Raw genomic sequence first — 27525 nt, 5'->3', positions numbered from 1 at the left:
TGTTTATGGATGAGGATGATAGGGGGGTGAATGTAAGAGTTTTGGAGAAAGGGGCAAGTATGCAGTCTGTTGTGGATGAGAGGGCTTGGGAAGTGATTCAGTTGTTGTTTGCTGATGATACATCACTGGTAGCTGATTCGGGTGAGAAACTGCAGAAGTTGGTGACTGAATTTGGTAAAGTGTGTGAAAGAAGAAAGCTAAGACTAAATGTGACTAAGAGCAAGGTTATTAGGTTCAGTAAGGTTGAGGGATAAGTTAATTGGGAGGTAAGTTTGAATGGAGAAAAACTGGAGGAAGTAAAGTGTTTTAGATATCTGGGAGTGGATGTAGCAGCAGATATAACCATGGAAGCGGAAGTGAGTCATAGCGTTGAAGAATGTGTGGAAGGCGAGAACGTTATCTCGGAAAGCAAAAATGGGAATGTTTGAAGGTATAGTAGTCCCAACAATGGTATATGGTTGTGAGGCATGGGCTATACATAGGGTTGTGTGGAGGAGGGTGGATGTGTTGGAAATGTAATGTTTGAGGAGAATATGTGGTGTGAGGTGGTTTGATTGAGTAAGTAATGAAAGGGTAAGAGAAATGAGTGGTAATAAAAAGAGTGTTGTTGAGAGAGCAGAAGAGGGCACCTTGAAATGGTTTGGTCACATGGAGAGAATGAGTGAGGAAAGATTGACAAAGAGGATATATGTGTCAGAGGTGGAAGGAACGAGAATTGGGAGACGAAAGTGGAGGTGGAAGGATGGAGTGAAAATTATTTTGAGTGATCGGGGCCTGAACATACAGGAGGGTGAAAGGCATGCAAAGAATACAGTGAATTGGAACGATGTGGTATACTGGGGTCGACATGCTGTCATTGGATTGAACCAGGGCATGTGAAGTGTCTGGTGTAAGCCATGGAAAGTTTTGTGGGGCCTGGATGTGGAAAGGGAGCTGTGGTTTCGGTACATTGTACATGACAGCTAGAGACTGAGTGTGAACAAATGTGGCCTTTTTTGTCTTTTCCTTGTGCTATCTTGCACGCGGGATGTGACGCAGTGAATTCAGCAAGTATGATTATGTACATGTGTATATATGTATATGTATGTGTACATTGAAATGTATAGGTACACTGCATGTGTGGGCATTTATGTATATACATATGTATGTGGGTGGGTTGAGACATTCGTTTGTCTCTTTCCTTGCACTACCTCACTAACGCGGGAGATAGCAATTAAGTATAATAATAAAAGAATAATAATAATACATATGTGAGGAGGAGAGATGGTCATAGGGCATTATTAGATTACATATTAATTGATAGACATGTAAAAGAGAGGCTTTTCGATGTAAATATGATTAAAGGGGCAGGTGGTAGGATGTCTGATCACTATCTTGTGGAGGCAAAGGTGAAGATTTGTAGATGTTTTCGAAAAAGAAGAGAGTGGTGAGAGTAAGTGAGCTTGGACGGGAGACTTGTGTGAAGAAATGCCAGGAGAGATTGAGTGTAGAATGGCAAAAGGAGAGAGCAAATGAAGTGAGGGGAGTGGGTGAAGAATGTGATGTATTTAGGGAAGCAGTGATGGCATGTACAAGAGATGCATGTTGCATGCGAGTGGTGGGCGGTGGGCAGATTAGAAAGGGTAGTGAGTGGTGGGATGAGAAAGTAAAGTTGTTTGTGAAAGAGAAAAAGGCATTTGGATGATACTAACAAGAAAGGAGTATAAGATAAAGTGGCAAGAGGTCAAGATGATGGTTCAAAGGTTGAAAAAGATTGTAAAGGAGAGTTGAAATGAAAGGGTATCATTAAACTTTAAGCAGAATAAAAAGAAGTTTTGGAAGAAGTTAAATAATGTGCAAAAGAGAAAAGAACAAATGGGATCATGGGTGAAGTGGGCAAGGGGGAAGTGATAAAAGGTAGGAGTAAATGTGAGATAAATAATTTTATGTTTAAGAATAACTTAACAGAGGTGTTTGAAGGACTGTGCATGATATTGTTAATCGTCAACAGGTTTCGTGCTTGAACAACGTGTGTGGTATGATACCATTTCACAACCCTGATGTTCCAGACCAGTTTTATAGATTGTGGACATCTTTATTTATTCATGCAGGGTAAGAAATTGAATTTCCTCTACAGAGATTGTTTTTTCTTATGTGTGAGATGTAGTTAAAAGTTTGCAGAGTTTATGATTTGAGCTTCGAATTTTAAGGGTAATGCTGTGCATTCACATTCAGTTAGAGCTACATTTCGATGTCATTTAAACACTATGATCTTCACTGTAGTATGTACAGATTTGGGTAATCCTTCATGTTTGGATTCTGAACTAAGCTAGTCCATATTGCTTCCTAAGAAACTACTTCACAGAATAGGGCTATAGCTCAAATAGATGTTAGCTTGGGATTGTTTATGTTCACTGTTGAACTTGTACATGTTTAATGAGAACAGCCGCAAATAAACATTACTTTTCAGAGTTCTCCACCTGCTCATCACAGTAGTGCTTCAATACTATCTTATGCGAGATGTTGAGAAGCTGGCTGGCCCTGTGCGAATCGGAGTCATCTACATAGTTTCAGGCATTGCAGGCAACCTGGCCTCTGCTATTTTCGTCCCGTATCGGGCAGAAGTGGGTCCCTCTGGCTCCCAGTTTGGACTTCTGGCGTGTGTGTTTGTGGAGTTCATCAACTCATGGCAGATGATGAGAAGCCCATGGAGAGTGCTGACCAAATTAGTGGTCATGACATTGACTTTCTTCTTGGTGGGGCTCTTACCCTGGGTGGACAACTATGCCCACATATTTGGCTTCATCTTCGGGTTCCTGCTTTCATATGCACTGCTACCGTTTGTGTCGTTTGGTCCATACGACAAACGGAGGAAGGTGTTGCTCATCTGGGTGTGTCTGGTGGCCGTGGTGGTGATGCTCACAGCTCTTATAATACTCTTCTATGTCACGCCCATATACGAGTGCAAGATCTGCGAATACCTTAACTGCATACCTTTAACACGGGACTTTTGTGCAGAGCAGAACATCAATTTTAATAAGAAGATGGATATTATGTGAGAGGCTGATGCTTGCCTGGGCGGCATCTACTGTCAGTCAACGGTCACCGACGTGCCAACATTTCTAGTAATATAACCAGTGTAATTATTACCGTATGTTATACAAGTGATCACTGCTGTTATGGTCATTTTCTAGTTTCATACTCGGGGAAATATGGGATATACCACCGCCTATTTTGGCCCACGTTTTAAGGGCTGAACTAGCATCAGTCAGATAACAAATTGGTTCTCACTTGTTCTGAACAAGAATTGTATATATGTTACTTGATGATTTAAAAAACTTTCACATCAAACTATTTTGAATGATGTTTTATGTGTTTTATTGTGATTAATTCATGGTAGAATATCTTCCATGGCAGATTCACTTTTATCAGTCCATTGCATTATGCAAATCAAGTACTAAGTTGTAAATCCTGAAAAAAGTAAGTGATGTTTAGATGCATAATGTATTTAAGCTCATAAAATTCAGTTTACTAACAGCAAAAATGATTAAACTTAAGTGCATGTAAACATGTCTTGTTCACGACAAGTGCTGATACTGGTTTATTGATGGCCTATCTTGATGGTGCGTCATTGCCTGTCACACCAGAACACAGAATAGTAACGAAAGATGGGCAGTTGTACCAAGAACTATGGGCCACAATTCTGAAATACCACAAGAGACATAATAACAAGAAGTCAGTGAGAGCGCTCAGTAAATTTTTGACAACCAGTTAGAATACAGAAAACACCGCTCAAATACCTAAGGGTAATCTCCAGTGGACTTCCATAGTTGCGGCCCAACAGAGGAAATGGAGAGTGAAAGATGCAACAAAAATCCTCTCATTCTTTGTCTCAAATCTGTTATCATTATTATTATTATCATTATTATGGTTATGATTGTATGTGAAAATAAAAAGTGTAGGTTAGGATACCCACTGATTTTCCCCATGATTGAATCCCATATGCATAGTGTTAAGATAATTGGACATCATATCCTTGTTTCCCATTTTTGTGAACCTTAACTGTGGGTAATTCTGAGTGGCCTCACTCTCTCACTCTCCACTCTAGCAAGTGTTACATAAGGGATAATCTTTAGGGGTGCCGTCAGTCACGTCTGCTTCCATTCATCAAATCCAGCCTCATTCATTCATCATTTGCTCATATTAATGTACATTGTACTTGAATAAAAAGAAAAAATTATTTTGTGTCCAAAGGGTCAAAATACTTTCAGTTTATGTTGGCTATTATAACTTAAATCTATGTATAGTTTTAGGGGGAAAAAATTGCCTTGGAGATAATTTTCTGGAAGCAAGAATTTTGTTTTGCACTAGTGATAAATGCCCTCTCAGAGATGCATTATGTTTTGTGGAATCTTGTAGCCTGTGGTGGTACTCTATTGATCATTTCAGTATGTAGTAAATGGAAAAGGTATCCGAATTTTTTTCTTTTATGTTTTATGTTGTTATATTGTGAAAAGATAGTCAGATACAATGAAACTGAAAATCAAGAATGATTTTGTATGTAATCTTATTTGGAATTTTACATGTAAAATATTCTGATATATGGAATAATATACTTTTTTTATTTAGGGGTACATATCTTATTTTGAAATTTGGTTTATGATATGTATTAGTGTGAACATTTTAGGAAAGAATAATTGAACTTTAATCTTAGGTACATAACATTAGGTTTTTCCTCTTGTATTTTGTCATCTTGAAAATTATGAAAAATTGAACAATATGTATATCAAAACATCGTGTCTTAATTATGGAAGCTTTAATGCAGTCAAGTAATTGGGTGGTCCAGGAGTTCCACAAGTAGAGTACAAGAATAATTAAACCTTTTTTATTCAATTGTAGGAAATGATAACTAGAACTGATGATATCATAGCCAGGGATGATTTCATAACTTGGCATACTGTGTAAAATTCATAATCAAAAATGTCTAATGTAATTCAGTTTCCTTGATAAACCATACTTCCAGTACTTATGCAAAGAGGTTGAACTAATGTAATTGTTTAGTTGCAAACCTTGATAGCAAAACACAATTTTATGATTCCACAATACGTGACTGACAACCCCTTCGGGTGATTTTTGGTAACCACTGAGAAATGTTGTTCGAGTGACCACAGCATTGTGGGGCTAGTTACGATGTTGCTGGACAGCCCACAACTGTGTATAATGTTCTCTGATACGTCTGATAAGTGGATTGTGACTATGTGTACAGTAATATCCTGTAGGCATAAAGACTTAACAGTTTAAGAATGTTTTGAGGGCAGTAAGAAATTTGATACAGAACTTTTGAAATGTCTGCTGCAATTACTCTTATTAAATATCAAGAGAACACTTAGAGGAAATGCAAAAGCCATTTTTAATCACTTCTGTCCAGATTTATTGTTGTCTTCTTAAAAGTTCTTGTCACTGAGTCCATACTGCACATTCTACTTATCATTTGAAGTCAGTTTTTTTACTTTTTTTTCCAGCATACTACCAGTGGCATTTAACTTTCATATTGTTGGTAAATAATTCATGTAAAACCCCTCACAAGTATCATGGAGCTACATCATCACAAATATAAGGAATAGTTTTCATATGGTCATAATTTCATCATGTAATTTATTTCATCATCTCATTTAGAAAGATACTTTGTACGAAAATCTGTTGTTATTAGGATGCTCTCATATGTGATACTTTATAACTCATTTCATCGTCAGTTCTTAATATTTGTATGGGGGGGCCCAAAATATAAAGTGTTAAAAGATAATATGGGATGTGGATGTAAAGCTGTGCAACTACAAGAAAATAATACACTATTTGGTCAGCTATGTATATTGGTGATGGTTAGCTACATGTAAGTGATGGGCTGCCATTGTGAAAATTAAAGACAATAGTTAAATCTTCCTTTTTGCCATATTTAGTAACTGGCATTTTATCACATTGGATTACATGGAGGTGATATTAAGATCTCATATGAATCAAATATTTTGAAATCAGTAAGTGCTCTAGTTCCCTAGATGCTCCTAAGTACAATACAATTGACACAGTTATTTGCCTTGTGTAAGAGGCATCCTCTTGAAAGTTAGTGAAAGGAAGATTCTCGTAGGTCTGTGTCAAAACAGATACGGGATCCAGTCAGCTAAGGTATTACTAACGGGTGAATAATATTTTTTATACCCTCTATCCATTTGTTTGCCATTATAATTTGTATATAAATCTTAAATTATCACCGATTGTCTTTAGTGGACAGGAATCTAGGCTACTAGTTGTGGAGTAATCAGTCAGGATTGGAAACTCTTGAAAAATCTTTTGGTATTTTCCCAGTAAATGCAGATTTGTGTTGGCAGGTTTGAATAATGAATGTTTTGATACCAACTCTGCTGGTAAGTTACTGAAATATAAAGAAGTTCAGTGAGCACCCCTGTTGTATTCTGAATACTCCGAAAAGGTGCATGTGATAATGAAGAGGTAAAGATTTCACTGTACTTAGAACCAAATATGCAAGCATGATTACAAATACTGCAACATTAATAAGACCAATATTTTTTATATGGTTGTATTTTGATTTTAAAAATTGTAGTTTCGCATACGTGAGGATTTTTAAGACTATGGTGGTGGAAAGTGAACTCAGTGCTGTAACTTTTGAAGTAGTTTAACCATACTCCTTTATTCTGTGCTGGCCAAATTTTGGACTCCTTTTGTCTGGGACTGACTTGTTATAGCATATAAGAAAGATTTGTGTTTGGCAGAAGAAATGTGAACTATCCCATTGCTCAGTAGTTGATGCATTTAAGTCAACAAAGAGGCAAATTAGGGAATCTTCCCTTCTGCTAAGCCTTTCAAATGTCCTCGACTGTGTTTGTCCTATTTTATGTTAGCCACGGCAGTGAAGCTACTTCCAAATTAACTGTGATTTATAGGGCAAAATATCTCTCAATTTTTTTTCCTTTCCTTCAGTGGCTTAAGATTAATAACTGTGTTGCTTGTATTATACTGATATATCATTGTATATTGTAATCCTGCAAAATTTTTTTGACTTTGCCAATGTTCATTTAATCAATGAACCATTTTCTAAGTGATAAGTCATTTATGAAGTACACATTTCACACCTTAATAAGTTTATCTATGTATAGATACATTATCTCTTTCACAGTTCCTGAATCCACAACCTCTGCTTTACCCTTCACCCACATTCTTTTTCTACACTAATCAGCGTACCCTCCATTTGCATAAATGCAATTACTATTTAGCGTACTCCTTTATCATTAGTGTGCACTCTCCCCCCCCCCCCCCCCCCCCCCCCTTAGCTTGAGAAAATCTGTTTTACATTTATGGTGTACTTTCATCTACTTACCTTTCTTATTTTTCTCCTCTCCTCTCTACACTTACAAGAAATTTGGGAATTCTCAAAAAGGATCTCTTAATGAAAAAAAAGATTGTCAGGATTAAATATTAGAATGATAGAATTTTGAAACTGTTGTATCTGATCAATCCTGAAAGCTTCGGTCAAGCTGTGACAAGAATAGTTTCTTCATACTTTTATACTGCATTCTCGCACAATTTTTTTTATTTAGATTTCAAAGTTTATGAATGTTGAAGAATGCATAGTGTAAGAAGTTGTCAGTATTCATAAACTATGGGTGATGAATTGGGCATACAGATATTATCAGATGCTTTACGGATTTGTTCAAGAGGCTTAGTTTTCAATCATACAACGGAGTCTTTTTTTTATTTGAATGATCCCTGAATTGTATGCTAGTCTGTGTACATTACAGCATGTGTACCAGATGCACTTTAGCATTGGATATTATTGAAATGAAGAATTGTGCAGTCATTGTGGTTACGAGGTAGTATAATCCTTTTTTCATTTCTGTGCAAGAAAAGCCGAGGATGATGCATACAGTTCAGGGTGCTGGAAATTATTGTTATGTTTAAGAAAAAATTGCTAGCACTGTGTCCCATTTCTGTATTGTTGCACACCTTGGCTTCAACCCCCAGCTGCCTTAACAGGTAAATGACTAATAAATTGGTCTTAAGATCACTTTTGTCTTGTGTCTGCAAAATTCAAACTATGTATTGTTCTGATTTTAGAGGGAAAGCCACAAGTTTGAGGGAAGGTGTAAGGAGTTGCAACTCATCTGTATTCTATAAAAGCTCACAACTTTGGAAATAGCCAGTGTTACTCTTATCATGATTGAATTTATCCATTTTATTTGATGTTTTACTTTTCTGTCTGTAAGAGAAATGAGTAGGGTTCATTGGTTCTGTAAATTGTTGATCCGTTTGATTTTTTCAGTTTTTGGCATCAGTAATTGCAGGATCAGATAATGATTTAAGGAACAAGGTTATATTTTGCCTGTTTATGTTAAGCTATTTGTTGTTTTCTCAGGTCACACTTCCATTGTCTTCGTTTGCATGAAATCTTTGATTGTTAAAGATAACTAACGGGTGTTTTTCTTAAGTTTATATTCACTAACCATGGAACAGGAGAATTTCTGAAATTTCATGTGGATGATTAATATATTGGTTAAATGAGTACACATAATGTGCTTACACAGTAGTTTATATAATGAAACAACCCTGTTCACTCTGTGATAAAAAGTCCAGGAAATTTGAGTGATAGGGGTCTTAGCCCAAACCAAGGTATTGCCTGTAAATGGAAGATGTTTCAGTGCAAAGAAATTAAAACTTGCTGTGTGGTTCATCTGGTAATTAACTTGGATTTTTCTCTACTGTACTGTTACAAAAAAAAAAAAACAGGGATTCTTTTTGTTAATTTGTTTGGTTCTAGAAGAGCAACAGCCTTAAGACATATCTGTTATTGGGAAAAGGCAAATATATGGGTGCACAAGCAAGTTTCATAAGCTTTTCTTGAATAAAAATGGAACAAGATGGGTTCATACAAAGTAAAATTGGGGCACTTCATGCTTTTTTCTGCTGCGTCTTTGTAATCGTGTTAATTTTAGGGACTAATTCAGTCATTTGTCGGGTTTAGCCCGATACACTTTATTCTGAAGTTGAATTTGGCATTATGAAACTGCAATTAAGACATAAACTCTGTATTAAAGAATTTTTTGGTTGCAAATGAATCACATGGTAATAAACCTTTGTGTAAAACTCCTGTTGTTGTTGTTAGGGTTATTGAAATTGTATTTATAATTTTGCTCGTAGAAGTACCATTGAAAAAGAATCAAAATGTGGACCACAAACAGGTTTCAATTTTTCTGTTCTCCAAATGGAGTGGGTATAATCTTTACCATATGCAAGCAATTGGTTGTGTACTCATGGAATATTTCCTATTGATTTACTGCTGTAAAGGGCTGCTCATTCTAAATGCTTGTTCCATTATTTCCCTGTAGTAACACCCTAATTAAGATGACAACCATGAGTCTTTGTGTATTTTACCAAAGATCATCTCTATAGTAATGTAAAACTTTACAATTAAGACTTTTTCTTATTATCAAGTAGTGTATTTGTGATGGATTACCATGTAAAAAGTTACTCATTCGTGACCTGTAGGCTGAAAAACTTGAGTTTTTGTTAGTACAAAAGATAAAACAGGTGATTTGCTTCTACAGCTGGATCGTAAGTTTTATGCGGTTCATTTTTAACTGCAGAACCGAGATAACCAGTTGCCACCCAAAAGTTTAACACTAAGTTTATCTGTGACCTAACATGAAGCTTGAGAATTTTAGCCTATACATATTGTCTGACTGTACAGTTTCTGTGTGTATGGTATGATTGTGAGGCAGTTTTTTATGTTTTTGTATAAAAATACAATACCATACGTTTTGAGCACACTCACATGCTTTTTGTATTGAACCAATTACCAAAGAAAATAAAACTAAAAATGTATAGATGAAATACTGTAAAACTCCCCAACATAGATTTTTATGAAAATGGGGTGAAAAAACATTTGTGTACTAATAAAATGCTAAAAAAGCGAAGCCTTTATTTCCCCTACATAATAAAATGGACCATTTTGTTTCAATTTTCCAAATTATTTACCTTAATTTAGAAACTAAAATATACCTTTCTTTAGTCATAATTTCTTCAACATAATTCTAAAAGAAAAATGCAATTTTAAAGATCATATATTGCATTGGAATTTTACCCAAAATTCTCAAATTTTTTTTTTTTGTCATAGTGCATGTCGAAAATAAAATATGCCTTTGGCTTGCCTATTTTTATGTCCCTATATAGTGGCAGAAAATGGCCCATTGTAAACCAATATTTGTGAATTTCGCTCACAATAGATGGCAGCACATGTACTGTTTTTAGCCCAATTTTTTCGAAAAAAAAAAAGACCATTGTGCAATAACCTCCATGGCATGGTAAAATCAATATTTATGACTTTCCCTCAACAAATGGAAGCACAAGAGCATAATTTCTGCTAAATGCTCACAGTATATTGAATATGAAATTTATGCCACTGCCTCAACTGATGGCAGCACATACTTTATTTGCAACTTAACATTAGAGGAATGGTGAAACAAAGGTGAGACATAAGTTTATTCACAAACACGAGGGAGATAAGTGTAATACATCACTGACATTACACGTAGGCAACCTTGAGAAATATACAATTCAACACCATGGATAGTTCAGAGCATGCAACACTCAACTGTGATGTCCCACATCCCTCCTGATGACCTGACCTTCCTACCCTTGTGCGGTGATGCCAGGGGTGTATACCCCTGGCATCACCGCACAAGGGTAGTCAGGCAGATGATTCAAACTAGACAAGAGTACCACCCCTATACCTGAAGTCTTGGCTATTTGACGAGATTTAAGCTGCCCTGAAAATGCTTCCTGTGTCAGTAAAAGTATAGATCATAACCCCTGGGCAATTATGTACCTTAACCAATAAAGCATTACTGCTGTTAAATGTGTTTCCACGTCCCTATCTCAGTTCCTATCTATCTACCTATTTATACCTCTGATGCCCATTTCCTCTGGGAACTCCTATCAAGGAGTTCCCAAGTAAAAAAATCTTATTCTTCCATACTTCCCTCGCATACACCATTCCACGTATTCATCCAAAATCCTTCCACTCTATTTCCCCATGTAACAGGTGGTCTTCCTTCTCATACCAACCCCTTTAATTGTATTATCATATACTCTACTTATGAACTCCCAGTCAAACATTCTTTCCACACGCCCAAACCACTTAAAAGCATTACATTTTACCCACTCTACCCTTCGTCTCCTTTGCATTTCCTGCCATAACACATCTCTCATTAACCCCTTCATTTCTTTCCTCATTCCATTGAGTCATACCACATCCTCCTCTCAAACAGTTCATTTCCACAGCCAGGATTCTGCTGCCCCTTAATTCTCTCTTCACTTCCATATTTACACCTCTACCCTTCATTATTCTATTAAGGGACCCAATAACTCTTCTGCCCAGTACAGCTCTCTCCCTTATCTCTCCTTCCATGTCATTAAACTTACCGAAGACAGCTCCTAAATACTTAAATTTTGCTTTCATTTATCTTATTACTCCATTCATATACATATTAAAAAGCCACAGTGACATCACAGAGTCCTACCTCACACCCACATGTATAACGAAACTTTCACTCAACAAACCTCTTTCTCTCCATCTCAAAACCATTTATACCTCAAAACAGTTTTCATATTCATAGGTGCATAAACACATATCCACCGACGTACTCATATTCTGCATTATTCCCACAGGTATAAAACTTGATACTAAGCAAATAGGTATACATTTTTACATTGTGACAGCATCAATTTGCAATAAAATGAATAGGCATATTTCATTGCATTCCACAGATGGTCACATTTTACTGAACTGTAGAGACCTACAATTCACTTTCACCTTTTGCCAATAGCTCAAAACTGTGAGCAACAGTTCTAGTTGGGCGACCACTCATGCCTTTGCCAAGATAAGGCACTTCATCCTTGTTCTCCATCACTCCAGCAATATCCATATGCATCCAGTGATCACAGGTGACAAATTCCTGAAATACGAAAACAATTACTTTTTCGTACACACAATACTGTGGATATTCCTGTATGAATAATCTTTCATAATCATACACACATTACCAATACAGTATGCAATGTAACATCTCGTATATACTTTCTACACACATATTTACACCTTACCTTAAGAAATGCTGCTGCTGTGCACGAACCACCGGCTCGAGAGTATTTCCCCACATTATTCACATCGGCTTGTCCATAATCTAATGATAAAGCAGCTTTGAGATGTGATAATAGCTACTGTAAACATTTATGGGTCAGTATATGTTTTCATACGTGATACTTATACAAAAGCAAATTATTACAATTAGATATATTTACTTATGAAGAAAAAGCACAATCCAAAATTAAAGAAGTACAGCTGAGAAAAGTTAACAACATATGTAGAATAAAAACCTTTGTACATAAATAAAAAAAAAATGAATCAATAGAAGAATTACATCTTAGGTACAGAAAATGAGTTATTTTTCAGAAAGAAAACTCAATTCAGAATGCAAAAAACCTTGGATTGTTTATGCATTGGGGTTCACTTAGCTCAGGAACAACTGATGCATCCATATTTGACAGAGTTGAATTGAAAGAAGTCCAACTTATAAACTGTCCCTGACTAACATCCACACTTGACCCCCTTGCCCTACACTACAATATTGATTCACTTTCCCTCTTCTAAATGTATTACTTTGGTTTTTGCTCCTGAGAGCTGGCTGCCTGTGTGCCCACAAAATACCTGGCAAGCTGCTGCGTCACATGATTATTGTGTGACCACTGGCAACTCAAGGGAGGGCCGTCTGATATTTGTGTCTTTCCCTACACATTGAAGCTATTGAACTCTACGCTCTCATGTCTTTCCCAATAACTATGACCTGGCACATTTCAAAAGACAGATTTACCACTTCCTCTAAAATTCGTAAATACTTTCCCTTGTCTTTTCTTTTTCCGTTTCATAATTCTCTCTAAATTTCATTTATGGCCCGACCTTGTTGTGGACTTCTGTCCATGACTGGAGCCTTAGAAAAAAGTTATTCAGAAGCAACTAATGCCCAGCTGTCATCACTAAACATTTAATTTCCAATACATCCACCCTCCTCAACACATGCCATGCCCATGCCTCATATCCACACATCATGGTAGGGACTACCATACTATCAAACACCTATTTTTGCACTCCCAGGCAATGACCCCCTCTTTCCACACAGTCCTAAATGCTCGCAGATCCTTGCCCTTTCACTCATCCTCTCACTTACTTCTATGGTTCCATTTGCTGTCATTTCCACTCCCAAGTATCTCAAACAGTTCACTTCTTCCAAATTTTTGCCATTAAACTAACCCACACCGACCATTTCCTCTATCATGCTAAACCTAATCACATTTACTCAGCTTATTCTTTCATACACTCTTCCAAACACAGTCACCAACTTCTGTAATTTCTCACTTGAATTTCCCACCAGTGCTGTGTCATAAGCAAAACAATGTACTTATAATATAATCCTAAAGAGCCCTTCTCCAGGGGTTCCTGCAGTTTGAGAGATGTACAACAGTCAACTGTAAGGAAAGGATGGACTGCTTTGGAGTGAGAAGAATGTTCTACAGTGATACAACGCTGCTGAAGGTGATTTTTCACCTTGTGCATGACCACAAGCAGATCCGAGTCTGTAACGCTACAAAACATTTATAAATCACATATCAACCATACCATGACATAATGACAGCAAATCACTTTTCCTGTCTTAGTGAGGTAGAACCAGGAACAACTGAGCAACAGCTCTCAAGGGACTTTTAAAGAAGTACTTGTGCATTCCCAGTTGTCACCCAGTCCCTAATGAGGGGAATGCTGGATCAAGCTGAATATCATAAAATGAAACAGATCGTGCTGGAGGTTACAAACACCCTTGGCAATTCACTGGCCCCCTTGTTCTTATCCTAACCAAGCACCACACATGATGTCAGAGAAGAATCAATCCTCAGCCTTGATTAAAGGCGTCACAAACCACCTTCAAGCCATTTAGTGGCCATGTATGTATCCTGTCCATGCCAACAATTCTCTGGATGATATTGTTGGCACAGGAGAGAGTCTACATCCACAACTCACACCCCAATAAAGAGGATATTCAGAGTAAAACTCTCTGAAACTGACTAGGGAACTAAGCTTTCATGGAAGAACACAATCTGGGCCAACATAACTAGACAAATCACATGGACTCAAAAGGCAAGGTGCAACAATACTAGTATTCGCTACCCCATAAGACAAGTGTCACTTGTCTTGACCTGTCACCCTCTCTTGGACTTCTTTCATTCCTTTGCACTCCATCTCTGTAGAATCTGCCCATAAACCTCCCTTTACTTTTTCATTAGTGATCTAACTTCCTCATTTCACCACTTTTTCTAATATATTCATATCATACCTCCCTCATGCCACACTCTTCATCAGCACATTTTAGCACTGCTTCCCTAAATAACTCCCACTCCTTTTTCACTCCCCTTGCTTGCTTTACTCTCAACATATGCCATACTTCTTTCAAACCCTCTTGGCATATCTCCACAACATGTTCACATTTTCAAGCTCTCTCATTTTCACTTTCTTCACTGGTAATAACGTTTCTGTAACCTACACACCTCGGAGGTCTTCAAACAGTCCCGGTTATGGAAAGTATAACATTCACAGTGTCCAGGTTTGAGAAAAATAACTGCATTTTGCATAATTTTTAGAGAAAAGGCTTACCTAAAATTTGACTTGAGTAATGCTTCCACAGTGGCATCCTCCACACACGATCACCAGAGATGGTTCCTGCCCTGTGCATGAGCTCCCACATGGCAGTACAATTAGTGAAAACACCTGTAGCTCCAGTACCTAGTGCCACATTCATTGCACCTGCAATAATAAAGTAGGTCTGACTGACAGTTCACTTGAGCAGTTTCTTATATTTATAACTGCCTCAGGACCAATTACTATTAAGAGTCCAAGTTTTACCCAGAATATTTCTTAACAGCTCTTGGATCCCAACGCTGTGCTAATTCCAATAGTATACAGACCCCTTTGGAATGATAGGTTCTTTGGCAAGACTGTAGTCCCAAAGATTTAGCCTCACCAAAGGTGAGTTTTGAGCAATGGTGTACCCTCTAGCTCAGTGGTTCTTAAACTTTCTGGCCCTGCGACCCCTCTCAGCATAGTCCTAGATACCATGACCCCCCTCTGCCCCTTCAAGTTTCATTAAACAATAATCAGTAATCTTTTTACCAATATACTACTATGCAGTACTTAAATGCTTAAGCAGGATTACTGCAGTCGATCTTTATACTAATAAAATTATTGCTTACTTGAGTTTGAGATTTTGGATGAATGAGAGAAATTTTTCTGCTTCTATACTTTAGTTTTATATTAGCTTTATGCAGCTAGTTTCAATGAAACTCATAATATCAACTGGAAAAAGTAACTACAATTAAATAAAAAATTACTCATTTCCGTAGCAGTAATTAATAGCAATCAGATATTATTCATTACACTGAAGCCAAAAATTTTATTTCTTTTAAGACCTGGCAGCGGATGGAATCATGGAAGTGGAAGTGAATCATAGGGTGGGGGAGGGGGCAAAAATCCTGGAAGCCTTGAAGAATGTGTGGAAATCGAGAACATTATCTCCGAAAGCAAAAATGGCTATGTTTGAAGGAATAGTGGTTCCAACAATGTTGTATGGTTGCGAGGCGTGGGCTATGGATAGTGGTTCCAACAATTTTGTATGGTTGCGAGGCGTGGGCTATGGATAGAGTTGTGCGCAGGAGGGTGGATGTGCTGGAAATGAGATGTTTGAGGACAATGTGTGGTGTGAGGTGGTTTGATCGAGTAAGTAATGTAAGGGTAAGAGAGATGTGTGGAAATAAAAAGAGCGTGGTTGAGAGAGTAGAAGAGGGTGTTTTGAAATGGTTTGGGCACATGGAGAGAATGAGTGAGGAAAGATTGACCAAGAGGATATATGTGTCGGAGGTGGAGGGAACGAGGAGAAGTGGGAGACCAAATTGGAGGTGGAAAGATGGAGTGAAAAAGATTTTGAGTGATCGGGGCCTGAACATGCAGGAGGGTGAAAGGCAGGCAAGGAATAGTGTGAATTGGATCGATGTGGTATACCGGGGTTGACATGCTGTCAGTGGATTGAATCAGAGCATGTGAAGCGTCTGGGGTAAACCATGGAAAGTTGTGTGGAGCCTGGATGTGGAAAGGGAGCTGTGGTTTCGGGCATTATTGCATGACAGCTAGAGACTGAGTGTGAAAAAATGGGGCCTTTGTTGTCTTTTCCTAGCACTACCTCGCACACATGAGGGGGGAGGGGGATGGTATTCCATGTGTGGCGAGGTGGCGATGGGAATGAATAAAGGCAGACAGTGTGAATTGTGTGCATGAGTATATATGTATGTGTCTGTGTGTGTGTATATATGTGTGTACATTGAGATGTATAGGTATGTATATTTGCGTGTGTGGACGTGTATGTATATACATGTGTATGGGGGTGGGTTGGTCCATTTCTTTCGTCTGTTTCCTTGCACTACCTCGCAAACGCGGGAGACAGCGACAAAGCAAAATAAATAAATAAATAAATAATAATTTTTATGCATATTCTGCTCATCTTTCTTTTCTTTCATACTATTTGCCATTTCCCGCATTAGCGAGGTAGCATTAAGAACACAGGACTGGGCCTTAGAGGGAATATCCTCACCTGGGCCCCTTCTCTGTTCCTTCTATTGGAAAATTAAAAAAAAAAAAAACGAGAGGGGAGGATTTCCAGCCACCCGCTCCCTCCCCTTTTAGTCGCCTTCTACAACACGCAGGGAATACGTGGGAAGTATTCTTTCTCCCCTATCCCCAGGGATATATTCTGCTTATATATTTGATAATCCTATTGTAATTAAAGGAAAAGTCTTTGGAAAACACAAGAATGTAAGTACAGGTCCACCACTGATTTTCCGGCACTCTTGGTTCCAAAGCCTTACTGGATTAACCATTTTGCCAGATCAACCGTGGTCATGTAATAATAATTCATCAACACACCTCTAACCCACAAATTATACATCTCCCATGTGTCTAAAGTATACCATGGACTGCCAGAAATTTAAATCAAACAAGTATCAAATGTTTGAGCACCCTTAGATGGTAAGTCTGTCCTTGTTTGAATCCTGTGGGGTCTTCTGTGTCTTCTGTTGTGAGTGTTTTCCTAGGTGTGCATCACTAAAATAATGCAGGGTGCTCGTCAGCTATGTTTTGCAAATTCGTCCACATATGCGGTAGCTCCTTCGTGGTTTGTAAACCACTTTTCCCCACACACTTCATTCATGGAAATTCCATGATGCTTCTTGAATCTTTGAAGCCATCCTTCACTATTGTCCCGCTCATGTTTTATTAAAGTTCTTTAAGGGTCAACTTGGCCCGGTCCATTATCATGCTACCTGACAAGTCCACTCCTTCACTCCAATGCTGTTGAAATCATCAATTGTGCTAAGTACTCTTACCACCTTTCATAGTTTTTTTATCGTCATTTGCTTCTTGGAATCGCTGCCTGCATAGAATCTCAATATTTTTTCATAAACAGTTGATGAACCATTACTGTAGATGTCATACAGCTTACGCACCAAAACACCACAGTCTATTCTTTTCTACAGTTCTACTTTATCTTGGATTGATAAGGACTGGTGTTTATGTTTGATGCTATGACTGACACTCTCATAAGTCTTAGAAGCCATAGCTAAGGTTAAATTTAAGCAAATCAAGCTAAGACTCTCACAGAACTGCAGTATCATCACCAACAAGTGCAGTATAAAGAATGTAAATAAGCGCGCACTGCCCTACACTCAAAGTCATCTGTGGCTGCCCAGTAAACTATTCTGGTGGCCATGGTAATTTCAAGTTCCCTCACGTAATTTTCAGACTAAAGGAGATGCTGAACCATCAGTTGCCAGAAATTCGGTGGTGTACCTGTACAATAAAAACAAATTTTCACACACTTTTGCCACTGGTACTGCTTAAACCAGCATGTCACAAATGAGCCGGTAAATCATATATGTTGACTAGTGGCCACCCATCTCATCAATGAGATGGGTGGTGCAGGCTCTTCTGACTGACTAGTCCAGTAATATTTGGTGTCGTCTGGTTACTAAGGGCACATCGGAGATCACCTTCCTCATCTAGTTTGTTTTTGTGCTTTGTTTTTATATTAAGCAATTCTGAAAAAACCTACTTCATATAGGTAAGATGAAAATGGAACAATGATTTTCATGACTGACCGGCTTATTTTTGGTTAAACTGAGATTTATTTCACCCCAAACTTGCCTAGATCAAGACAAGTAAAATCATCCTTTGCTACAGAATTAAATTTCAGTTCAAGAAATCATTCTTGCACAGCTTCAGGAACATCCTCAACTTCCATGGAAAAGGTTAAATTCAAATCTAATTTCTGTTTTTAGCTTGTCACTAAAAAATTTCTCTTTCATGATTTCATCCAGATGTGGAAAGGAAGCTATGTTTTCTTTTCTATGTGACACCTCCACAGATGCAACTTCCCAATGAATGTTTTAATTACATAACAGTGGCCAATCATGGTTGCGTCTCTTCCTTGTATCTTCAGGTTCAAGTCATTTAAAACTTGAAAAATATCTGCTGGGTAAGCCAGGGAAAAGTTAACTTCATCAGAATTAAAGGTGTTGAGGTACTGTTTTCCCTCAGTTTCCTGAAACAAACACACTGCCCTTTACAAGCCAGCATATGTAAGCATGAAAAAGCAATGCCTTAAGCTCTTTTCCTAAATTATGACAAAGCTGTTAAAACAGTCGTTTATTGAGAGCACTGTTCTTTCTGTAATTTACAATCTTGATCGTGATACTCAAATGTTCCTGGAGATGTGAAGGTCAACTCTTTACTGCCAAAGCTTGGTGACATATGAAGCAACGTGTGGAAATTGCAGATGGACTCTCCTCTTTCACCTTGCTAATGAAACCTGTGTGCCATCCCAACATGTATGGGGCTCCATCCGTACACACACCAATTAAACTTTACCAGGATAAGTCGTGCTCTTGAAAAAAATTGGAAACAGCACTGAAGATCTCATTAAATGTTGTTCTGGTCTCTAAAGAGGCAACAAAACAACATTTCCTCTCCAACAGGAATTATGTGTAAACCAGCAACTGAGAGCATTGGACTACATCTGTGATCTTGTCACATTTTATTGCAATGACTGGGAAAGGTTTTACCTTTTCCACCAATTAAGTTTTTATATCCTCTGCCATTTCAGCAGTCCAAAGTTTTACAGTGGAATCGGGTAATGAAATCATAGCCTATTTCTGATCATTCTTATCTGGAAGTAGCAGTTTGGCAGCACATAAAATGCATGGTTTCACAAGTGTTTTTTTTTTATGCTTTTTCTTTCTTTTTTTTGCTATCATGAGTGATAATTCATATGACACCTCTACAATCTTTGCTGACTGCTTTTGAGATGTTCCTGATGTGTTCCAGTCTTTGTCTTTAAGGCTTTCTCTCCAAGCTGCAAAAAAGGCTTCTGGCTCGTTAACTAAGTCAGGAAGGTTGCCACTGAGGTGACATTCCATCACTGCTCAAGGTTCTGAGGCATATAACACACTCCCCAACATCAAAATTTCCCTCACTTAGCGATGTGATACCATATTTCAGGTACTGTTCAGCGTATTTCCTCATCTTCCTTTGCTGAGTCATTTCGTTGGGCGTTCTGTTAATAAAAAAAAGTAAAACATACAGTATCTCATCTGTAACTGTCATTTTATTACATTCAATACCCTTCATAGCGAATATGAATACCTTATGGACAAAAATTTCAATAAAAACTATGGTCAAGCTGTAATTTTGAGTAATTACATAATTAAGATGCCCATGAATAAGATTATAAGCCTCACAAATAAACTCCTCAAATATATCAAACGACTTTATATACAAGAAGAAATAAATATACTATATACACACACACACACACATATGGCTGATAACTCGTGCCATGATTCTAAGAACTTTTGCTGTTCATATATGTCACACATGAGCTTAGACTTGCAAAACTACACACAACCTTTGCCTGCCCGACATCAACAATGAAGGGTTTGCAAATAAGCTAGACTGGAATTAACATATTTAATGAATAAATGAAACATGAAATATTTCAAATTCAGCAAATAAAAAAAATGTGGAATAATAAATAAAGCTGCAATACTCAGTCTATGTAATAGCAGTTGAAATAATTTTAAAACTTACCACAAACTCTGCTGCTGTGTTGACTTGACTGGTGCAGTCCTTATATAAGAGTGGGAGGGGTGAACAGACAGGTACAATGCACATTCAGTTCCTCTTGCTTGTACAGGAGTGGGGGTGGTGGATATGAACAGGCAGGTACATGACAGGTTCAGCTCTTGACCGAACTTTTCTCTCTGACACCCCCCCCCCCCAAAAAAAAAAAAAAAAAAAAATTTCTGGTGACCCCCTTGAGGAGCACGCCCCTACTTTAAGAGCCTGTGCTCTAGCTGGACTCACTAAACAGACATCAGAGATTTATTACTGATTTCTCTAGATCTATTCTATCTTTAAAGTGACCAACATGGCACAATCAAAACATGTTCTAATCCTGGCCATCTTACCTAAAAGAAAAAAGTAAAGGGAAAGGAAGTAAAAATTAATTAGGGTTCCCCATATGTCTGTACATCTGACTCTTAAAGGAAGAGAGATTATATTAAGAGGGAGAGACAAGATGGAAGATAATGCCATAGTTCAGCAGTTCAAGAGAACAGTTGATCCTCAAATGGTTGAACTCAACACGAAAAGTGTGGGAAGCAGCAGCCAAATGCATGCTACAGACGAGGAATGGCCCAACCCACCCACATACACAAATACCCACACACACACATATTTAAACCCTATTTATTTTGCTTTGTCGCTGTCTCCTGCATTTGCGAGGTAGCACAAGGAAACAGACGAAAGAAATGGCCCAACCCACCCCCATACACATGTATATACATACACGTCCACACACGCAAATATACATACCCATACATCTCAATGTACACATATATATACACACACAGACATATACATATATACACATACACACAATTCACAGTTTGCCCTTATTCATTCCCATCGCCACCTCGCCACACATGGAATAACATCCCTCTCCCCCTCACGTGTGCGAGGGAGCGCTAGGAAACAACAAAGGCCCCATTCATTCACACTCAGTCTCTAGCTGTCATGCAATAATGCCCGAAACCACAGCTCCCTTTCCACATCCAGGCCCCACACAACTTTCCATGGTTTACCCCAGACGCCTCACATGCCCTGATTCAATCCACTGACGACACGTCGACCACGGTATACCACATCGATCCAACTCACTCTATTCCTTGCCTGCCTTTCACCCTCCTGCATGTTCAGGCCCCGATCACTCAAAATCTTTTTCACTCCATCTTTCCACCTCCAATTTGGTCTCCCACTTCTTGTTCCCTCCACCTCCGACACATATATCCTCTTGGTCAATCTTTCCTCACTCATTCTCTCCATGTGCCCAAACCATTTCAAAACACCCTCTTCTGCTCTCTCAACCATGCTCTTCTTATTTCCACACATCTCTCTTACCCTTACATTACTTACTCGATCAAACCACCTCACACCACATATTGTCCTCAAACATCTCATTTCCAGCACATCCACCCTCCTCCGCACTACTCTATCCATAGCCCACGCCTCGCAACCATACAACATTGTTGGAACCACTACTCCTTCAAACATACCCATTTTTGCTTTCCGAGATAATGTTCTCGACTTCCACACATTCTTCAAGGCTCCCAGGATTTTCGCCCCTTCCCCCACCCTATGATTCACTTCTGCTTCCATGGTTCCATCTGCTGCCAGATCCACTCCCAGATACCTAAAACACTTTACTTCCTCCAGTTTTTCTCCATTCAAACTTACCTCCCAGTTGACTGACTTGACCCTCAACCCTACTGTACCAATAACCTTGCTCTTATTCACATTTACTCTTAACTTTCTTCTTTCACACACTTTACCAAACTCAGTCACCAGCTTCTGCAGTTTCTCACATGAATCAGCCACCAGCGCTGTATCATCAGCGAACAACAACTGACTCACTTCCCAAGCTCTTTCATCCCCAACAGACTGCATACTTGCCCCTCTTTCCAAAACTCTTGCATTCACCTCCCTAACAACCCCATCCATAAACAAATTAAACAACCATGGAGACATCACACACCCCTGCACATATATATACATATATATTTCGCCGTATACACACATATACATACATGAAAGAGCTGTTCACATGAAAATTAATTATGGGACCAACTACGTTATCAGAGGGGTTTTGAAACTGAAGAGATTACAAACGATTCTTAGAATGAGATAGATAGAGAAAATGCATTTTAGCACCACTGAATTCTATAAGGGTATTACTTCCCAACTCCAAAATGCTACTTCGGTCCAAACTGAGAAAGATAATATAATCAGTACAAGACAAAAACAAGTATTAAAGAGAGGAGGGGAGGAAAAGTGAGTAAAAGAAAGTAAAATGGAATCATTGGCATAAGAGTGAGTACGGTTAGAAGTAGAAAAATCATTTACTGAGAAGAGAAGAGAGTAGGTCATAGGACAAAATCCTAAAGAATACCACTATTGAGGGTCAGTTGCTCCATCAAACTATCTACACCTTACTATAACTTGCTGACCCAGGCTTCGTTGTCTTGAACCAAGTCACTGTCTTCTAATGGACCTAGTGACTGGGTAATGACTCTAATTTCTGGTTGGTTGGTTAGTTGGTTTGGTTTGATTGGTTGGTTGGTTTGGTTGGCGGGTTGGTTGGTTAGTTGCAGTAGTAGTTGTAGTATAAACAAGTCCTACTGTAGCAGTAATACTCTGAAAAAACTCTGGTCTTTCATTATCCATATAACACCACGGTGGGAAATTATCATACACATGCTCCTTGAAAATGTGTACCATGCATATACCTGTATATATTTCCATATTTCCAATCACATTTGAATATACTCATGCTTCCTACAGGCAAGTATAGATGCCATATGTCACTTGCAATGCCAATCTACCAGCAGAAATATCCTGATGTACTTCAATTACCCAAAGATAACCAAGGCGGGAGAAGGCTGCATGCAGGCTCCCAAATGGAAGATGACACATGGATTGTTGGGTACGTGCTGAGTTCAAATGGCAGTGGCTTTAGTATTTTGCCAACTTTCAAATGTCTATGATACATTGGGTTAAATTGGTTGTGAGTGTAGAAATTGCTTTTCTTTAATATTTTACACTTTTCTAACCTTTCTGGTCCTAACGAGATGCATTTTTTCTTCTGCTAAGCACTTAAAAGAGTTAAGACATCAAAAACAACTGAAAACAAATATTTTTCCTCATGGGCCACTATCATCAATCAGAAAAAAAATAACTTTTCACTTTCAAACATCAACATAATGGGTCTACTGTTAACATTCTATTTTTTTATTATACTTTGTCGCTGTCTCCCGTGTTAGCGAGGTAGGAAGGAAACAGACGAAAGAATGGCCCAACCCACCCATGTACACATGTATATACATACATGTCCACACACTCACATGTACATACCTATACATCTCAACGTATACATACATATACACACACAGACATATACATACATACACATGTACACAATTCATACTGTCTGCCCTTATTCATTCCCGTCGCCACCCCACCACACATAAAATAACAACCCCCTCACCCCACATGTGCACGAGGTAGCACTAGGAAAAGACAACAAAGGCCACATTCATTCACACTCACTCTCTAGCTGTCATGTATAATGCACCGAAACCACACCTCCCTTTCCACATCCAGGCCCCACAAAACTTTCCATAGTTTACCCCAGATGCTTCACATGCCCTGGTTCAATCCACTGACAGCACATCGACCCCGGTATACTACATTGTTCCAATTCACTCTCTCAACCACACTCTTTTTATTACCACACATCTCTCTTACCCTTTCATTACTTACTCGATCAAACCACCTCACACCACATATTGTCCTCAAACATCTCATTTCCAGCACATCCACATATATCGCAAATAATTAAATCATACCACTAAAATCAACAGAGGCAACATAGAATGAATTCAATAAGGTTGTTGCATTATTAGTGATGAGTTTGTCTAACTTGCTAATTTGAAACGGAAATCTTCAACTTGAAAAGCACATGATGAAAGGCAGGAAAGGGGAGTTGACTCAAGGCAAGGGGGACTGACTCAAGAAAATTAGTCAAATTTGTTTTCTTTCTCTTTACATACTGAGAAAATGGTAATTCCCGAAGAGCCTTCCTTTACCTAACTATGTGGTTACTACTGATGAATTAATCATTCCTATGTGAGAGTGACGAGAAGTAATGTGATAAGTAAGGAGGGGATGGAAGGTCTGGTGATTTTTTCCCCAGAATGGTACTATTAGAAATCATGTGTGAGTAGCATTTGGATGTATCTTCCTTAATTTGGCATAACTGGCAGTCAAGAAAACCTCAGAGAGAACCCTCTAATGAATACAGAACTGACCATACCCTCAATCTGGAGGAAAACTTTCTGAAGTCCTAAAAGTTTTTTTGTGGGGCTTTATAATCTTGATCCACCTCATGTAAATGGGACATGGGATTGAGGTTTGGGAAGAAGGAAAGAAAATGGACAATATGCATCAAGAGAATAACAAATAATTAATTGGACATATCTTGAGTTAAATTTTCAACAAAATAATTAATCCACCATTTGTACAAGCATTACCTGTAAGAGTAGCTAAATCGATTATTGCCCTTGGTTTGTACTGAGAGGCATAGTGAAGAGCATCAGCTAAAATGAGTCTTCCTTCTGCATCTGTGTTGTCAACTTGAATGGACTTTCCATTCGATGCTACCACAATATCACCAGGTTTTGTAGCAGTGCCTCCTGGCATGTTTTCACAGAGAGGGATAAAACCTGTAATGCAGATAGTAGTCAATACACATTTAATCTCTAGAAAAAATCAATTGATCAAAATGCATGTTCATGGATAAAATAGGAGTGTGGGAGAAGGAGTAATGCTTTCACAACATCCAATATTGACAGCCTTTTTTACAGGAAAAAAAAAATGGAAAGAGTTTTCAGGGACTTTTCAGATCCTATAACCTTTTCAAGGACATATCACCATTTTCTTTAATAGTCTAGTTTCTTTTGCTAATAAACAAAACAAATATTTCACTATGTTCAAACATTTGTATCACACAAATCCAGAGATCCATTCCTTCGTCTAAATGCTGTTACATAAATTACAGACAGACCTCATGATGTTCTGACAGCTGTTCTTTTACTGCTGGCATTCTGTGATGTATCACAGCAGAATGAAGCTGCTTTCTGACAGTCCTAAAGGATGTCCAAATCAAAAACTTTTCATATTTTTACTGCATTAGTGAATGGGTTCACCTCTTTGGCTCGCTTTTTCTGTTCACCTTGCTCTGAAGTATTTTCCTTAGGAGGGCCTGATCTGGCATGATCTTGAAGTTCACCCTCTTCCTCCCATCTTGTCCACCATCTAAACATTCTGACCTGTGATATGCCAAGTTGGTGGGCTATTTCTGTTGGAATAAGGCCATTCTACCACGTTCTAATGATTCCTCCACACTAGGGAACCTTGACTTGGCAATGATTCACAATGTAAGGCAGACAGGTACTGTGCATGCTACTCTCTGGATCAGCAGTCTTGTCAACAACTTGAATAGATATAACTTTCTCAAACACTGGGAGTCCTGCTTAGAGGTCAACTTTTTTTTTCAAGTTGCTCCATCTGTACGAAGGAATGATCTGTCCTTGTATGGAGTACTTCAGTCACATCTGGGGTGGTTCTAGCTCTGCATCCTTATTTGACAGAGTTGAATCAAAAGTGGTCTAACATGTAAACTCTCCCAGGCTAACTTCAAAACTTGCCTTACGCCAAAATGTTGGTTCTCTTTTCCTATTCTATAGAATTCACATGTACAACACCGATTTTCCGGCACTCTTGGTTCCACAGCCTTGCTAGATTAACCATTTTGCTGGCCCAACTGTGGTCACATGATAATAATTCATCAACATACCTCTAATCCACTAATTATACATCTCCCATGTGTTTAAAATATTCGTCTGCATTATAAACCTGCTCAGGACGGAGGTACTTGTCAGATACAAGTTTTGCAAATTCATCCACATACTCAGCAGCTCCTTTGTGGTTTGCAGACCACTTTTCTCCGCATACTTTATCCATGGAAACTTCATGATGCTTCTGGAATCTCTGAAGCCATCCCTCACTATAGTCATGCTCATATGGTAATTTAAGTTCTTTATGGAACAACTTAGTTTGGTCCATTATCATGCTACCTGACAAGTCCACTCCATCACTCCAATGCTGTTGAAACCATTCCATCATCACTCGATCGTGCTAAGAATCTCACAGAATTGTGGTATCATCATCAACAAGTGCAGTGAAAAGAATGTAAAAAAGCGCACCCTACACTCAACACCGTCTGTGGCCACCACTAGTCTGGTGGCCGCAGTAATTTCAAGTTCCCTCACATAATTTTGTCTGGACTAAAGGAGGTGCCGAACCATCAGTTGCTGAAAATATGGTGGTGTACCTGTATCTTGTTTCTTTCTCTCGAGAGCTGGCAGCTCGTGTGCCCCCATCACTAGCTAAACCACACAATACACAACAACCTGCTACATCGTACAATTACTGTGTGGCCATTGGCAACCTAAGGGGGGGCTGTTTTCATAACTATTTCTTTTCACTTTTCCTACACCTCAAAGCTTTGGAACTCTCTACCCTCTCATATCTTTCCCAACAACTCTGACTTGACACAGTTTAAAAGACAGGGATTTCACTTCCTCCAAAATTCATAAATAGCTTCACTTCTCTCCCTTTTTTCTCTTCCATTGACTTCTCTATATTCTAATTAAGGCCTGGTCTTGCTGTGGACTTCTTTCATTACTGGAGCCTCTAACATAAAAAAATCTAGTATAATTTTCAATATTTGAAAGTGAGCATTTCTCTTAGAGCATTTTCTTATTACTAAGTTCTTTATGTCATTCCTTACACAAGCAGTTCAAGAGAAAATCATGTCTTCTCACATTCAATATGCCTTCAAAATACAATAAAAGTGAATAGTTTAAAAGAATGGTCCTCAAAGGGATAAAAACACATTTGCATGTAATCAAACTTTTTGCAAAAAGAACAGTTTCATTGAAATGACAGTACGAATTATAGTTATTGTAGTGACTATAATGGAAAATGGAAATCTACATTCTTGTTTCTGAATCATACTAATTTCTGCAGTTGTGTATCCATTTTTTTTATAAGGATGATGTTAACTTGTTCTTTGCAGGATTCTTATGTCTAAGTAGTACTTTTGGAATTACATAGACATGTCCCATACACAGTAGTACGGTGTATGACAGTAC

General features: G+C 38.3%; 2 protein-coding genes across 4 annotated transcripts in view; one reads left to right on the top strand and one right to left on the bottom strand.

Moving 5' to 3' along the window:
• rho-5 (rhomboid-5) overlaps positions 1-9802 on the top strand; it is a 120030-nt gene extending 110228 nt beyond the window's left edge. For both annotated transcript variants that reach the window (XM_071656861.1, XM_071656862.1), the window contains 2 exons: positions 1991-2091; positions 2450-9802. In XM_071656861.1, the coding sequence (XP_071512962.1) occupies positions 1991-2091; positions 2450-3038 (690 nt within the window). In that variant the 3' untranslated portion in view covers positions 3039-9802. The remainder of the gene's footprint in view (positions 1-1990; positions 2092-2449) is intronic.
• Positions 9803-9954: 152 nt separating this feature from the next.
• LOC139746044 (cytosol aminopeptidase-like) overlaps positions 9955-27525 on the bottom strand; it is a 105786-nt gene continuing 88215 nt past the window's right edge. For both annotated transcript variants that reach the window (XM_071656864.1, XM_071656865.1), the window contains 4 exons: positions 24841-25032; positions 14747-14896; positions 12151-12230; positions 9955-12002 (listed from right to left, as the gene is read on the bottom strand). In XM_071656864.1, coding sequence (XP_071512965.1) covers positions 11844-12002; positions 12151-12230; positions 14747-14896; positions 24841-25032 — 581 coding nt within the window. In that variant the 3' untranslated portion in view covers positions 9955-11843. The remainder of the gene's footprint in view (positions 12003-12150; positions 12231-14746; positions 14897-24840; positions 25033-27525) is intronic.

Source organism: Panulirus ornatus, chromosome 63, assembly GCF_036320965.1.
Source record: "Panulirus ornatus isolate Po-2019 chromosome 63, ASM3632096v1, whole genome shotgun sequence".
In the NCBI taxonomy this organism is placed as follows: domain Eukaryota; kingdom Metazoa; phylum Arthropoda; class Malacostraca; order Decapoda; family Palinuridae; genus Panulirus; species Panulirus ornatus.
The sequence above is the reverse complement of the archived record's forward strand: the minus strand, read 5'-3'. Positions and strand labels throughout refer to the sequence as shown.